The sequence below is a fragment of the Antedon mediterranea genome, chromosome 2 (assembly GCF_964355755.1).
Source record: "Antedon mediterranea chromosome 2, ecAntMedi1.1, whole genome shotgun sequence".
NCBI lineage: Eukaryota > Metazoa > Echinodermata > Crinoidea > Comatulida > Antedonidae > Antedon > Antedon mediterranea.
This window is the reverse complement of record NC_092671.1, coordinates 23,225,510-23,240,850: the sequence shown is the minus strand read 5'-3', so window position 1 is coordinate 23,240,850 and position 15,341 is coordinate 23,225,510. Positions and strand designations below refer to the sequence as shown.

At 35.4% G+C, this 15,341-nt stretch overlaps 1 protein-coding gene across 2 annotated transcripts in view; it reads left to right on the top strand.

Annotated features, from left to right (window-relative positions):
* Positions 1–15,341, top strand: part of LOC140040726 (protein TANC2-like) — a 128,543-nt gene that overhangs the window by 76,152 nt on the left and 37,050 nt on the right. For both annotated transcript variants that reach the window (XM_072086873.1, XM_072086872.1), the window contains one exon: positions 12,450–12,560. In XM_072086873.1, the coding sequence (XP_071942974.1) occupies positions 12,450–12,560 (111 nt within the window). The remainder of the gene's footprint in view (positions 1–12,449; positions 12,561–15,341) is intronic.

Here is a 15,341-nt window from a genome sequence, read left to right as displayed (position 1 = left end):
TGTGATGTACCGTAGGCCCATCCTCTACTGGTTTTACAACGCTACTCATGCCAGTGAGGGAAGGGTGGTGATGTGGGTGGTTTAACTGCAATAATAAAGATGTGTACATAATGTACGGCGAGTGAAAGCGCTAGCTCATTATCTGTTTAAAAAAATGTATATCCAACCTCTGCAGCACAGATTGAAATGGTTGGGTTCGTTGAAAAAAAAATGGATCGAATTTCTGTTATGAGTATACAGTAGGCCTACTTGCCTTTACGACGCCTGAGGGAATAGACACTTGTGGAACAGAGATTGGAATGTTCCATTCATCGCAAATCAATACATTTGTATAAACGTATATTAAATCTATCAAAATAGTATTTTTTTTTTTAAATTGGCCTGTCTTCAACATTATGATGCTGTACTCGAGCTGTTCAACCGGTTTTCAGCCATTAAAAACAATTATCGTAGGAGGAGATAGGAAAATGCGAAGCATCCTCGTATTATTGTCTGCGGGTATTTTTCAAGACGGACATCCATTAGACAGTGTATACCACGATCGAAAAACACCCCTATTTGGGGCAAATCGTTGAACCTAAATTCGTTTTAATCGTCAATAACTAATTATTGAACTCAATTTAATTAGTAAACAGGGTTACATCTGGTGGTTAAAATCAGTACCGAAAGTACGAACCAACTTTATATACCATCGAGTAAACATTCTAGAAATAACGCGCGATTTACCGAATTTTGCCCTTACGTAAATTTATATATAGATAGCTGAAAACCGGTCAAACAGCTCTAGTACAGCGTCATACTATTTTGATATTATACAAACATATTAATTGCCATAATGAATGGAACATTCCAGTCTATATCGTGCCTGCTTACGGTACCCGGATAAACCTGACATAAGCCCTTTTCCATGAAGTGCGAAACAATTACGAAAAGAAGAATTTTGCGGTAGCTCACCTCCGTGATAAATGGGCCAGTCCGCTATAGATTTTTTGAATTCCAAGGAATTCAACCTAACCAAGTCAAGCTAGCCGAGGCTAAGTTTGATTTTATCGTTTTTTATTTGACTTTTTTACTTCACCGGAAGTTCACCGGCTGAGTGTAGGCAACAATAAAATCAGTCAAGCGTATCATAAACAAAGAAACTAGTTACGCTAGGTTAATAGGCTGTGTGCTAGACGGTATTGTGTGTCTGTTAGACAGGTGTTTTGCCCGCCAATATGCCAAAACAAGGGTGCGTTCAGTGCAGGGGCCCATGTTCGTCTGTGAAGTGGGTTTGCCACATGCGGTGCATTAAATGCTGTACGTGCGACGTTTGCGTGTGCTGGACTCCAGCAAAACTTGCGTCATTACCTCGCCCCGCGAAACGTACTGTTGAAGATATTCCGGAGGAGACCACGCGCTGAGGCGGCTCCAGTGGTAGCTACGCACGATGTCGTGCCACGTGACGGAGAGCTTGCAGCTCCCATTCCTCTTGCGAATGAGGCTATTTTCGGTGCCGCACCTGTTCTCGCTGTGGCCTCTGCGATCCCGGACCCCACTCGAAAATCGTCCCCTAATATCGTAAACTGGTCGGAGTCAATGGAAACTTCCTTTAGAACCTTGCAAACAAAATTGATCGATTCCTCTGTATTATTATTAGTAAGCCTAAATTTGGATATACAATTTAGCCTACAATGTGACGCTAACAATCAAGCTATTGGTGCTGTCTTGACCCAATGTGACGATAATGAAAATGAACACCCTGTTGCCTATTTAAGTAAGAAATTCTTAAACCGGACTTTAGTCGTAGTTTGAGCTGAAACTTTAAAAATGACGTCATTTTAATTCATAAACCGAACTTCAACTAAATCGCCTACTAATTCAGGCCAACCTCGACAAAATCGAGACCGATTTTGAACAGTGGTGGCGCCAGCGGGGGGGCTACGGGGGCTCTAGCCCCCTCGTCGGGGAGCCTAGCCCCCCCGTCGGGGAACACGGGTACTTTTTGTCGGGGAATATAATATACAGTAAAAAACGTTCGCGTTCATTTCATATAGCTTCAGCGCCTAGAAAACCACGACGTTCCATTGACCGTGAGAGTACGTCAGAGGGCTATTATGCACTTTATATGCATTCATTATTGCCAGCGATCTAACTTACTACTAAACAATAGCTAGGTACGCACTTGTCTGGCGGTATCCCTTTGTACGAATCGTTCAACGTTGGGTCGAGACGCGTGATATCAAGTTCCATCCAGGTACCAAAATGTGTAATGTAGTTATTTTCCAGGCGAAGTTTACCGACGGTTACCGAAGGGAACACGGGTACTTTTTGTCGGGGAATATAATATACAGTAAAAAGCGTTCGCGTTCACTTCGTAGCTAGCTTCAGCGCCTAGAAAACCGCGACGTTTCATTGACCGTGAGAGTACGTCAGAGTGATATTATGCACTTTATATGCATTCATTATTGCCAGCGATCTAACTTACTACTAAACAATAGCTAGGTACGCACTTGTCTGGCGGTATCCCTTTGTACGAATCGTTCAACGTTGGGTCGAGACGCGTGATATCAAGTTCCATCCAGGGACCAAAATGTGTAATGTAGTTATTTTCCAGGCGAAGTTTACCGACGGTTACCGAAGGGAACACGGGTACTTTTTGTCGGGGAATATAATATACAGTAAAAAGCGTTCGCGTTCACTTCGTAGCTAGCTTCAGCGCCTAGAAAACCGCGACGTTTCATTGACCGTGAGAGTACGTCAGAGTGATATTATGGCACTTTATATGCATTCATTATTGCCAGCGATCTAACTTACTACTAAACAATAGCTAGGTTCGCACTTGTCTCTTGCGGTATCCCTTTGTACGAATCGTTCAACGTTGGGTCGAAACGCGTGATATCATGTTCCATCCAGGGACCAAAATGTGTACTGTAGTTATTTTCCAGGCGAAGTTTACTGACGGTTACGTCGTGTACTGCGTCGACGTACGCTACACTACAGCAAAAACGAATTACGTTAATTGTTCGTAAGTTCACCAATTTTTTTAATTTACAAGTAACCTTCTGTTACCCTGGGGCACCTAAAATAAATTTTTCATCCATTACTATAAACAAAAAAACATGCCATTTTCGCTTAGCCAACATCTTATTATAGCTAAGTTATTACATTTTCAATGTCCTGTATGTCATGAATTTCTCACCACTCGGAAGTCCAGATGAAGTCAGTCGGAAGTCCCGACTGAAAAAGGTCTACGCTTGCGTTTTTTAAGCCTCTGGCCTGATGTTTCCGAAGTATAAAATGCAATTTTTTGAAGACCTGCAGCTATAGTTTTAAACAGTTTCTTAGCTCAGCCCCAACAATAAAGCTGGTCATATTTCGAAGTACAAGAAGTGCATATTCCGGGACCTAACATCTCTATTTTTCAAAACATTTCTTAGCTCAGTCACAACCTTTGATAGGGACTTATATATTTTGTTTCATGTTTTGAAGTATAGGCCTAATAAGTCCAATTTCCGGGACCTCCAACTCTATTTTTCAAAATTTTCTTTGAACTTTTATTTTTTAAATTGAAAAATATGGATTGAAACAGTCATCGCGCATCGTTTTTTTTGCACGCAGTATTTTATTTATGCATTATAACAAATGGAAAAAATGGCTACCCTAAATCTGATTAAAATGACCTCAAATGACGCTAGAACGCGTTGCTTCCGGGGGCTTCGCCCCCTGAACCCCCAGCGGGGGGCCCTTGGCGGCCCCCTGGCCCCCAGCCTAGTGATGCTCGCATAGCCCCCTCGTCGGGGAATGTAGCCCCCGCGTCGGGAAGATCCTGGCGCCACCCCTGATTTTGAACGATTTTTTTAGTCCTGGAAGGGGCAGGCTAAATGGTCGACTAAATGGTTTTTAAACGATGTTTATGAAAAAGGTAACAGTCATTGAGTTGTTATATTAGCTTAATTAAATATACATTGGTATAAGTTATAATAATGAAAATCATCTTTATTTACAACCGTATACAAATTACATTATTTTCTTCGCGCCAGTCCGACTTCACCACGTCAAATTCACACGCGATGGAATGTTTAGGGGGCCTAGAGCTTTCTTGTCACGCTATGAAGTGCGTGGTTCGTCGCGATCATACTTTGCTGGGGGCCTAGAAAATATAAATTTACTGTACCGCCATGGTTCCTAAATATATTTTGAAGATATTGTTTGTTGTTAATCAAAAGTACTTCACTATTAAATTAATACTGATCTTGTTCTAATAATTACCGATTACAATTATTTTTCATGTAAATAGTCCTGATGCGTATAAAGTGTTGTAAGAAAATGGAAAGTGATATCAATGCGCAAAATTTCGTCTGCTCCTCAAATACCCTCTTGTCATTGGCCATTGTACAGCCTTTGTTACCCAGACGTGTGCAACTTTACTAAAAGCTCTACTTCATTCAGTCAAACTGCAAACTTCGACTACTTCGTTTTTTAATCGAATTTGAAGTAATAGCTCGAACTACGACTAAAGTCCGGTTTAAGAATACGGGCGTTAGCTATTTTGTGGGCCATTAGACAGTTAGACTTTACATACAGCCTTCTAGTTTACTGTTCAATATAAGAAAGGATCACATAATACTAATGCTGATGCTTTGTCTCGAATCTAATTCATGTTAGGATATTTTATTTTTACATCTTATGTACAGTACAGTAGTTTTCTTTTTAATAATTTTATAAAATCAATTTCATCTTGTATGTATAATCTTAAATATAATACGCTTATTTGCTTATCAGATTGGATTTAGTTAAATGTAGTATTAAGTTTACTGCCACGGCCACCATTGTCCCAATTCTGGACCACTTTTTAAATATTATTTTCAGACTTGCAGTGTTAAAATATAGGAGACAATTTTCAAAGGCCGACGAGCACTCTCAAAGTAACAAGTAAACTGAAATTGCATATTCTCAAGAACTACTTGTCCAAAAATCTTCATTTTTGTACAAGAGGCAAGAGTTATAATTTGTGATTTGTAATTTTAAAACATAATTTGATTTAATGTACAGTTATTTTGATACGAGTAGTTTTAAAAAACCTATTTCTTTTCAAATTGACCTGTTTGTTTTTGCCGTTGCTGTTTTATTGTTATATTATATATCAACTGAAACTATTGTTAGTTGAAAGGCTGGTTACTCATTACACCAAATTCGCATACACGTAGTTGTAGTGAAATTAGCCTAAATCACACACAACATTATTTCATTTCATTTCATTTATTTATTCGACCAACAAAACATATATACAATGTACAAAGATGAAATTGGTCAGGGACTGCTAAAGTAATACGATTACTGTAACTACAAGAGTCAGCAGTCCCATAAGACACAAACATTTTTAAAATATTAATTGTAAAGGCCAACATTTTTGCAGCCCTAACTTTTCGCGATTTTACATTTTTAACTATTTCGAGACCTTTATTTTTGCGATTTGAGACGGTTTCTTGTGTAATTTGTTGGGTGCAGGTCAACTCGGCCCTAAACCGTCTCGGCCAAAGTCAAGTCGGCCTCAAGTCAACTCGGCCTCAAGTCAACTCGGCCAAAAACTAATCCGTCAACTCGGCCTTTAAAAAGTATGGAACGCAAAAAGTGCTAATATAGTAGTTCATTTATTACAATGGCAGGATATAGTACGGTTAGGCCTACATAATAGACGAAATAAAACGGAAATTTCAATGTAAATTATAACACACTGGGCCTGATCGTTTTTCGTTTAATTGACAGGTAGTATTTATTTATATTGTTGGTTGGTTAGTCTCAGTAAGAACCCTCAGTAATGTGATTGTTAGATCTATTTTTTGATACAAGGATGTTCCCAGAAATAATCGAAATATTCTTAGAAGGCCTATATATTATACAGATATTATTAGATTAATACAGTAAAATAAAAATTGTTTTTTTTTTGTATATATTCTCTCTCAAATTATTAGCAATATGTCACGGTCAAAGTGAATAACTATATGTGACATTAAAATGGTATATTACAGTAACAAAATCTTTCACACATTTATTTTTTCGGGGGTACAATGACGATGTCAATCAAACTACCGAAGAGATTATGGAAACAAATTCGGAATGTTCTGTCATGTTAAAGTTCTATTGCAACTGTGCGCTATTCAAATTGTTTTTATTACTTTTGTGATTTGATTATAATGGAGAATCCAATGAATACATTTTATGTATGGGAAATTAATCTAAAACACACTGAAGAAATCATCATGAATAAATGGTGTATTTTTATTTTTTCAAGCATAAAAACTAATCTAAAACACACTGAAGAAATCATCATGAAAAAATGGCGTATTTTTATTTTGTCAACCAAAAACTAAAACATATTGTTTGAGTCCTAAACAACGGAATTCCTAAACAACATAATATTGCCTTACCTTCTCATCTGTTTTTTAACACCGACCGCGCCCTGTATTGTTCAATAAAATTGATCACCTAAAAACAGCGGTGGGGCCAGGATCTTCCAGACGTTGGGGCTACATTCCCCGACGAGGGGGCTATGCGAGCGAAGCGAGCATCACTAGGCTTGGTGCCAGGGGGCCGGCAAGGGCCCCCGGTGGGGGTCCAGGAGGCAACGCGTTTTAGCGTCATTTTAATAAGATTTGGGTAGCCACTTTTTCCATTTTTTATAATGCATAAATAAAATACTGCGTGCAAAAACACGATGCGCGATGATGTCTTGTCGGGTAAATTGTAGCTTAGAAAAATTAATATAAGCGAACGTAAAACGTAGGAGGCGAAAAGGTGTGCCTATATTGTTTATCGCAAAGGCGTATGCTGGTTGTAAATGCGTGCCTTGGGCTGATCTGTAAGACAATTTTGAAAAATAGAGCTGCTAGGTCCCTGGAAGTTGCAATTCATTTATATACATATTAATGATACTATGAAACGAAATTACAAGTCTACAGAAACAGACAACCGTGGTTGGGATGGAGCTAAGAAAATTTAGAAAAATAGAGGTGGAGGTCCCGGAAATTGGACTTATTATACTTCAAAACAAGAAACAAAATATAGTCCCTCATGGTTGTGACTGAGCTAAGACATTTTTGAAAAATAGAGCTGTTAGGTCCCGGAAAATGAACTTATTGTTTTTCGAAATATGACCAGCTTTATGGTTGGGGCTGAGATAAGAAAATGTTTAAAACTGGAGCTGCAGGTCTTCAAAAATTGCATCTTTATACTATGGAAACATCGGGTCTAGAGGCTTAAAAAAGTGGTCCGTTTTGCCTTTATTTTAAAGGGGGATATCGCGCGACCCAACGTTAAACGATTCGTACAAAGGGATACCGCCAGACAAGTGTGTACCTAGCTACTGTTTAATAGCTAGATTGCTAGGCTCGGATGATAGTGAGGAAGAAATTATTTTTTTTAGTTTAATTAAAGATGATATTACAAAACGGGACACAAGATTCCCGATAATAGTAACAACACACACCATGACAAATTCCATGAATCCATAATTAAATACAATAAAATCACAATCACATCCCTATGGACTGTTATGGAAGCAAATTTCTCTCTTCCCATGGTGTACTGTATTAATTATGAATAATTATGAAATAGAAACGAAATGAAAATAAAAATGTCATACAAAAAAACCGTAAGGCCTATTTGAAAATAATGCACATTCATGTCTGGGTGTGTGTGTGCATGTAACCTATACCCATAATGCTTATGCAATTTTGTTTTCTTGCCTTTTGATTTGTTATGATTTTTTTTAATGTCATTTTATTCTTTTTATATTGATGTATATACAGTTGTAGACCGAAGTATATTGTTTAAATATTATTCATTAAAATGTCTTCTTCGACAGTTATTCCTGTATACAAAATCTGAAGAAAATTTATTTATTTCAAACAATATAAATAAATACTACCTATCAATTAATATTATATAATAATTTATATTGAATTTTCCGTTTTATTTCGTCTATTATGTAGGCCCTAGTCCAACCGTCTGTGATGTTTATCCTGCCATTATAATATAACTACTATATTAGCACTTTTTGTGTTCCATAGTTTTTAGAGGCCGAGTTGACGGATTAGTTTTTGGCCGAGTTGACGTGAGGCCGAGTTGACTTGAGGCCGAGTTGACTTGAGGCCGAGTTGACTCGGGGTCGACTTGACGTGGGGCCGACTTGACTTTGGCCGAGACGGTTTAGGGCCGAGTTGGATGAAATGCAATTTGTTGAAACCAAATTGGCGAATGTTTTTCGTCTCTGCGATGAACGTCAAACAACAATGAATAACGTCAGAGTAAAATTACAGAATATGTAATTGTAAATTTAGGGATGTAAATAAAAAAAATTTTAGCTACACAGTGAGTGACGCACATGTTTAATAGGCTCTTAGATAGTGAACACCCCCATAATTAATGTACTCTACCAAATTATTGTTGTTTCTACAAAAAACAAAGGATGCGACGCTGGCCGGATGATGGATCTCTGTGGTTGTGGTGGTGGAGAGCAAGAGAATTCGTCATGCAAGTACACTATATATTTCATTAACTAAGAAATGTTGTAAGCTTTTCTATTCCAATTCGAACATTATTTTAGCGATCAATCCTCCCACGGCACCACGCATGTTGATCGCTTTGAGGAGGAATGTTATTATTGTTTTGAGCGAGGCAGCGCAGGCCTAGCTAGCATTTTCAGTCAGTTGAAATTTATTTTAATGTTTTAATTACACCTGAATAAACAATATAAATAATCGGGGTTCGTAAATGTTTCAAAGAATACACAATTAGAAGTTTATCGTAACTATTTTATTTTCATTTCTTCCATATTTAGGCTAAACCTAGGCCTGGCTAACTAAGCCTATCTATAGGGTGGCATGCTGGCATCTTTCAAGAAATATACGTAAAATTACATCATGACTTCCAAAATCCAAAATCCAAAATAATATCATCAGCTATACCTTCTACATTGTCTAAACCTTAAAGGACTCTTGCTTAAGGCGTTTTTGAAAAATTTCACTCCATTTACTACCTAAGGTGTAACCATTGTAGTTAGTATATATTATAAGTAAATATTCCTCTTTAACATCACATGTAGAGAAGACCTTGAGATAACTAAGGTAATCATTTAGTGTACGCAGGTCAATACAGATTCTAATCTTACCAGACATTTTCTGGGCAACAGACATTTGGTTAACCTATTCGGTAGGCTCGATAATCTTTACAGTGATGCCACAGTATTCCATATCATCAAGCTCTACGCTCACTGAACATTTGATCGCTTCTGGAAATGTTCTTGCTGGTCCAACCACAGGTCTAACACCTTCTGAAATTGCTAATTTAACTGGTTCACCTGGTAGGCAACCAGCATTTTGGAATTGAACACCTAAGGAAACTTGGCGAAAATACTTTCATCTGTGTTTATTTTCAACACATTTACATTCTATTGAATTGTAATTAACAGTTATTTATAGTCCAATTTTTTCTGCAGCAGTTTTGTCAAGAATTGGAACAAAGGAATCATCAACAATCTATCTTGTATTTTTTGTTGTTAGAAGTGTTAGTTAGTCTTACGATTAGGCTACATTTTCCTAGTGCTAGCTGTGTGGACATTCACAATGTTACTTTCTCCTTGCGACCAGTATCAGTTGCTATCGGATAACTTTTTGGTAGCACTTAACCGTAGCATCAGAGTCGACCTTAAAAACCGCACTGTCACATTGTGCTACATATACCTCCTTGGTGGAGGTAAATAACATAACTTTACATATCAAATAATTTGATTACTTGTAAAACCATCGATATCATAGTTTGGATAACTTTGCATTTATTTGGTAACTAATTACATATTAAAATGTCAACTGATGAAATTGACCTTATGTCAACTGATGAAATGTCATAATTGGTCAATATTGACATTTGAGGATATTTTTTTTTCATAAGATGATTGAATAGACACATAATCATAAAAATTTAACAAAAGACCAAATTGTGTATCAGCGCCAATAAGGTTGATGTTTATATGCCACAACTCTACAGATCACACATAGACCGATGTAACCGATGTAATGCGAATAATGTATTTTAATAACAGTCAATAACTCAATACAACAACATGGAAATCAAAGCAACAACGAACGAACAACTCCAGCCCATGAGGGCGCACTGGCGCAGTAAATTTGTTATAATATTGTAATTGGACAATTTTAAACTTTGACCTCTTATATCTCGAAAACGCTATCTTGATTGATTACCTTCTAGATTCGTAATCTATGGCAAAAATTCTGGTCTTGAAAAGTGTGATGCAATTTGTCCCCTTTCGGTAGTGATACCTACCCTCCTGCCACCGGACTATGGTCAAATTTTTGCAATTATAGTATCAGAACTTTCAATCTCAGTCAAACTAAAATTCATACCGTTTTTACCCCTTCTGGGCCCAAAGCATGCAGTAACATCGCTTTTTGGTACTTTGTATCCTCACTAGAGATGAGATAAGACGCAATAATTAGAATACAATATTGCTTCCATAGACGCCATTTATTGATAGACAAGTTCTATTTCCTCTGAAATATGGTGTAAGGAGCATTTTTGGGTAGAAGCTGGGATCCACTTGATTTAGGATATTTCGACCTCGCTGATTACGAATATGGCGGATCCCAAGCGAAATTCGGCCATCTAAGCCCTTAATTTGCATAATTAAAAATGGCGGCCATTTTTTATAATTACCCTATATCTCGAGAACCACTAGTCACAGATAATTAATTTTGGTCTCAAAATGCTTTAAATATATGTTTTTATATTCACTTTAATGACACATTTTCTCAAAAAATGGATGCAAGTCTTATTTCTGACATTTTGACCTTTGACCTTGATTTATCGTATCTCAGTAACCAATAATCGGAGAGACACGAAATAAGGCTCAAATTGTTCAGAAACTATACATTCATATTTATTATAATGAAATGTTTTTACAAAAAATGGCCGATTCTACAACTATTGACCTTTGAACTATTAGTCAAATATAATAATATAATAATAATATAACTTTGAAAATTGTGGTCTTATGAATTTCTTTTTCTTTTGAAATTGTTTAAAACATGTGTGTTTCTATCCAGTCTAATGGCACATTTTGTACAAGAATGGCCGATAGTATGGTTATTGACCTTTAAACTACAGCATAGGCCTACTGTATACTAAATATAATATAATTGCATAACTATGAAATTATTTATACACAATAATAATTAGTAAAATTATAAAATTCACTGCCATCAAATATGATGTGTTATGATTATATAGATTTAAAAAAAATTTGAACATGCAAGTTACATTTGTTGAAATTTGAAATTTGAAATTACCTGCCATCAATATGATTGAGTATGATTATAGATTTTTTTAAATGTGAACATGTCCGCTACATTAGGAAATTACCTGCCATCAATATGATGGATTATGATTATAGATTTAAAAAGAATTTGAACACGCAAGCTACATTTGAAAATTACCTGCCATCAATATGATGGATTACGATTATAGATTTAAAAAAGAATTTGAACACATCAGCTACATTTGGAAATTTGGAAATTACCTGCCATCAATATGATGGATTATGATTGTATAGTACCTGCCATCAATATGATGGATTATGATTATAGATTTTAAAAAGAATTTGAACACGTAAGCTACATTTGAAAATTACCTGCCATCAATATGATGAATTATGATTATAGCCTATAGCCGAGTTTTATTGAGTAAGCTGGCAGGAATAACTGTAGGCTATCTGTGTCCCGTTAGGACCGGGATGTCTGCCCATGTTGCAAGCTGTCTAAAACGTCTTCTTGCCGCGGAAGTTAGTTTTAAAAGATGAATACATTATTCATTATTAGGATGACATTTATTTTAATAAAAGCCTCCCTAATAAAACATCACTTTGAATATTAATCGCTATATTGTATTATATATTTATTTATAGTAACACAATGATACTATTTGTAGTAGAATTTATCGCACTGTTATCTACAATTTACCTCCCTCAAATGAACTCCACCTCCCAACCTCAGCCCTATAAGGGCCCTACCAAACAATATACACACCATGGGCCCTACCAAACAATATACACACTATAGGCCTACTTTAAAATGTTATTAATCATCTAAGACAGGTTTAGTTTTACGAATGTCAAGAATTTTCATAATAATGGTAACCGACAGAAAACGTACAAGGAGAACGTCCTTTTTACCCGGGTCATTATCATTCCGAGAACCATCGTGTACACTTCCTAGAGGGGGAGCGAGCGAAGCGAGCTCGCCCTCTAGTAGTATATAATTTTACCATAATGATACATATGGAACAAAACGGCAGTTAAAAAATATTTCTTTTCAACTCAATGCTCTTGAATGTTTAGTTTAGTTTAGCTTTAAACTGCTAATCATTAAAAGTATTCTGAATGTTGTTTGTTGCAGGAACTATAGATACAGATGAAGAAAATGTTTTAAATTCGAGAAATACAATTACACGAAGATCATTGCGTGAACAAAATAGAAACTTTGGCAAATCAAATGTCGATATGAAAGGTAATATTATGAAAGATTCTGTTTTGTTTGAATTCATTTCTATTAAGTAAAGACCAGTCTATAATTGAAGTAGGAACCATTTTTTGAGGTAGAAATTCTCATATAGTTTTCCTAGACCAGAATCCGAATATGTGAAGTAAATATGCGACCTTTTGCATGAGGGCGCTTTTTTTAAATGTCTGCCAAAATCTAATATCATGTATTGCACTTTAGAGGTATGGTTGACCTGATTTTGGTTATGTAGTGATTAAGATATCTGTTGTGAATGCAACTTGTATTGACAAATTATTTATATTTGCCAATTTCCATTCTCTAGCTATAAAGTTTGCGCTAATCTACCAGGTCTATTGACAATGACATGGTGGCAACAATGATGTACATGATCCTGTTATGTACCTCTGGTACATTTCATACCTTGCTTGATTTACATTTTCCCTCTTCACTCCATACAACAGTGACAAATACTCTTCAAGCTCTGTTGGCAGCTTTTGTGATGGATATCTAAAACAGATGTTCAGAAGCTACCAAGTACCATAGAAACCCCAAATACGCCATTAATATACAGTACCAAGAGAACAAACATGATGATGTCTGCAACAAATGGATTATAATGCTCAGCAGATTATAGCCAACAATATAACAGACAGACTGATTTTGGCCTCAAGACTGAAGCAATGATTCTCAACTGGAATGAAGAGATTGATGGCACCTACTGTACCCTATATCTATCATTAACCCAAATCAAGAAAAGTTACAAAATATCAAGTACTAGGGGTATGGATAACGCACAAAATCTTCAAAGTTGGAAATCACAAGCTGCAAAATAGAATATTCAGCAAAGGAAGCATTCTTAGAAAACATTGAACTTCTCACAAACAAGTATCCACTTACAAACAAGAGTGAATGCCCTAGTAAGAACCAGACCTAAACACAAGCAGTGAAAGTCAACAGATACTTATCTGTGTTCTTCAATGACAGCCATGCGTCTTCAGAAGAAGACCGCTACAAGAACAGTAACAATATATACACAGCAATTCTATCACTCAGCTGCAGATTATTTCATGCATATGGCTGGTGTTTTTTTTTTTAATATACAGAGAACTCAACAAAAGATTAAAGGATAGCATAGCATGTTGCGAGATAAAATTAAGATTAAATTAACAGATAGAGTTAGTAACACGAAAATATACAAGATTACAAAAGAAGAACAAAGTAAAAGAATTAAACGAAGATGATTAAAATGGTATGAAGATATAATTAGACTACCGGTTGAATTAAATAAACAATGGAGGAAACTAAACAGAAGTCAAAAGACCACCAGGAAGACCAAAAGATAACTGGATAAACCAAATAAAAAGAGATTTAAAAAGAAAATAATTCACAATAGCATACCATCCTGCCTAAAACAGAAATATGGAAACAAATTGTGGGAAGCATAATGACAGTAAGTTCCAGGTTAGAGAGGAGAAAGAAAAATTTCATAACACGACATATGCATATGTGTGGAGAAGATTTATATGATGTTTTTATTAAAATATTAAAATCACATCAATAAAAATAATACATTTCATAGAACATGAACTCTAATTATGTACTGTTTACTATAGTAATGAAGTGACTATGAAATAGAAATATAATAAAATGGTTCAGAATATACAATTGCCAATACTTAATGCTAAGATCGAATTCAGATAAAATAGCTGTACCTCAAATTGTTGGTGTTGATCCACTTTCTTCAAATACTTTATTATATTAGTAAACTTGTTCATGTAACAATCCAACACAGTCAATAAAAACATATATTCTCAGTATTTTTATGCAAAATCTCCTCCACACACAATTCTCATAATATGGAATCGCTATAAATATGAAGTTAAAGGTCAATAAACTTCCATCCATTTTGTGACAAAATATCTCATTTTCTGAAATATAAATGTATAATAATTAATATAATAATAACTTTATTTGAATTGACGCTTTTGCAAATCAATATCAAAATTACAGTATTTAACAATACAATCAAAATAAACAAGAAAAAAGATTTAAATAAGAAATATTTCTTACAAAAAACGCTGCTTGCTTGTTGACGTAACAGTGTTAAAGATGTCTTGTCCCCCTGAAAAATATATGTTATTTCAAATTTGTTTTTGAATGTGTCATTTTGTTTTCACATAATAGTTATTATGCCCTCTGTTGACCACTTGGCGAATGCCCGAATAACAAAGTTTTCAAAATAATAATTGTATATAAAATTAGGTTTTTTTAGTAATTTATTTTTATATATTAAATCAACATTTGCAATATCAATAAATTATGTTATTAAATGGTAGTTCTAACAGCTTTAAAAACTTGACAAAAAATGTATAAATCAATTGCATAGGAATGTCTGTCCTCATCAGGGGTCTGGTTGAACAATTAGTATTGTGTTTTTTTTTGTTTTACAACCATAACTTTCGCCTTTTAAATTAAAATTGTTATTAATAGAAAAATGTGAGGCATCTTTGAAAAATAAAGACTTTTGATTACATAACTCATTAGTAAGTACATTGTTAACATTAACAATAGGAATATGAACACTTATATTGTTTACATGAACTATCTCTACAGGAATTACTGTTCTTAAATATATCAAATCTATTATTTACTGAGATGGACCAGTTAAATACACTTTAATGAAGTACTTTTTGAGTTAGGGTTCAGTCTTAACACCGGCCCACTCTTCTTGGATCCTATCTTGGAGAGATGAAGACCATGTTTGTCAAGAGTAAACTGATCAGCGGT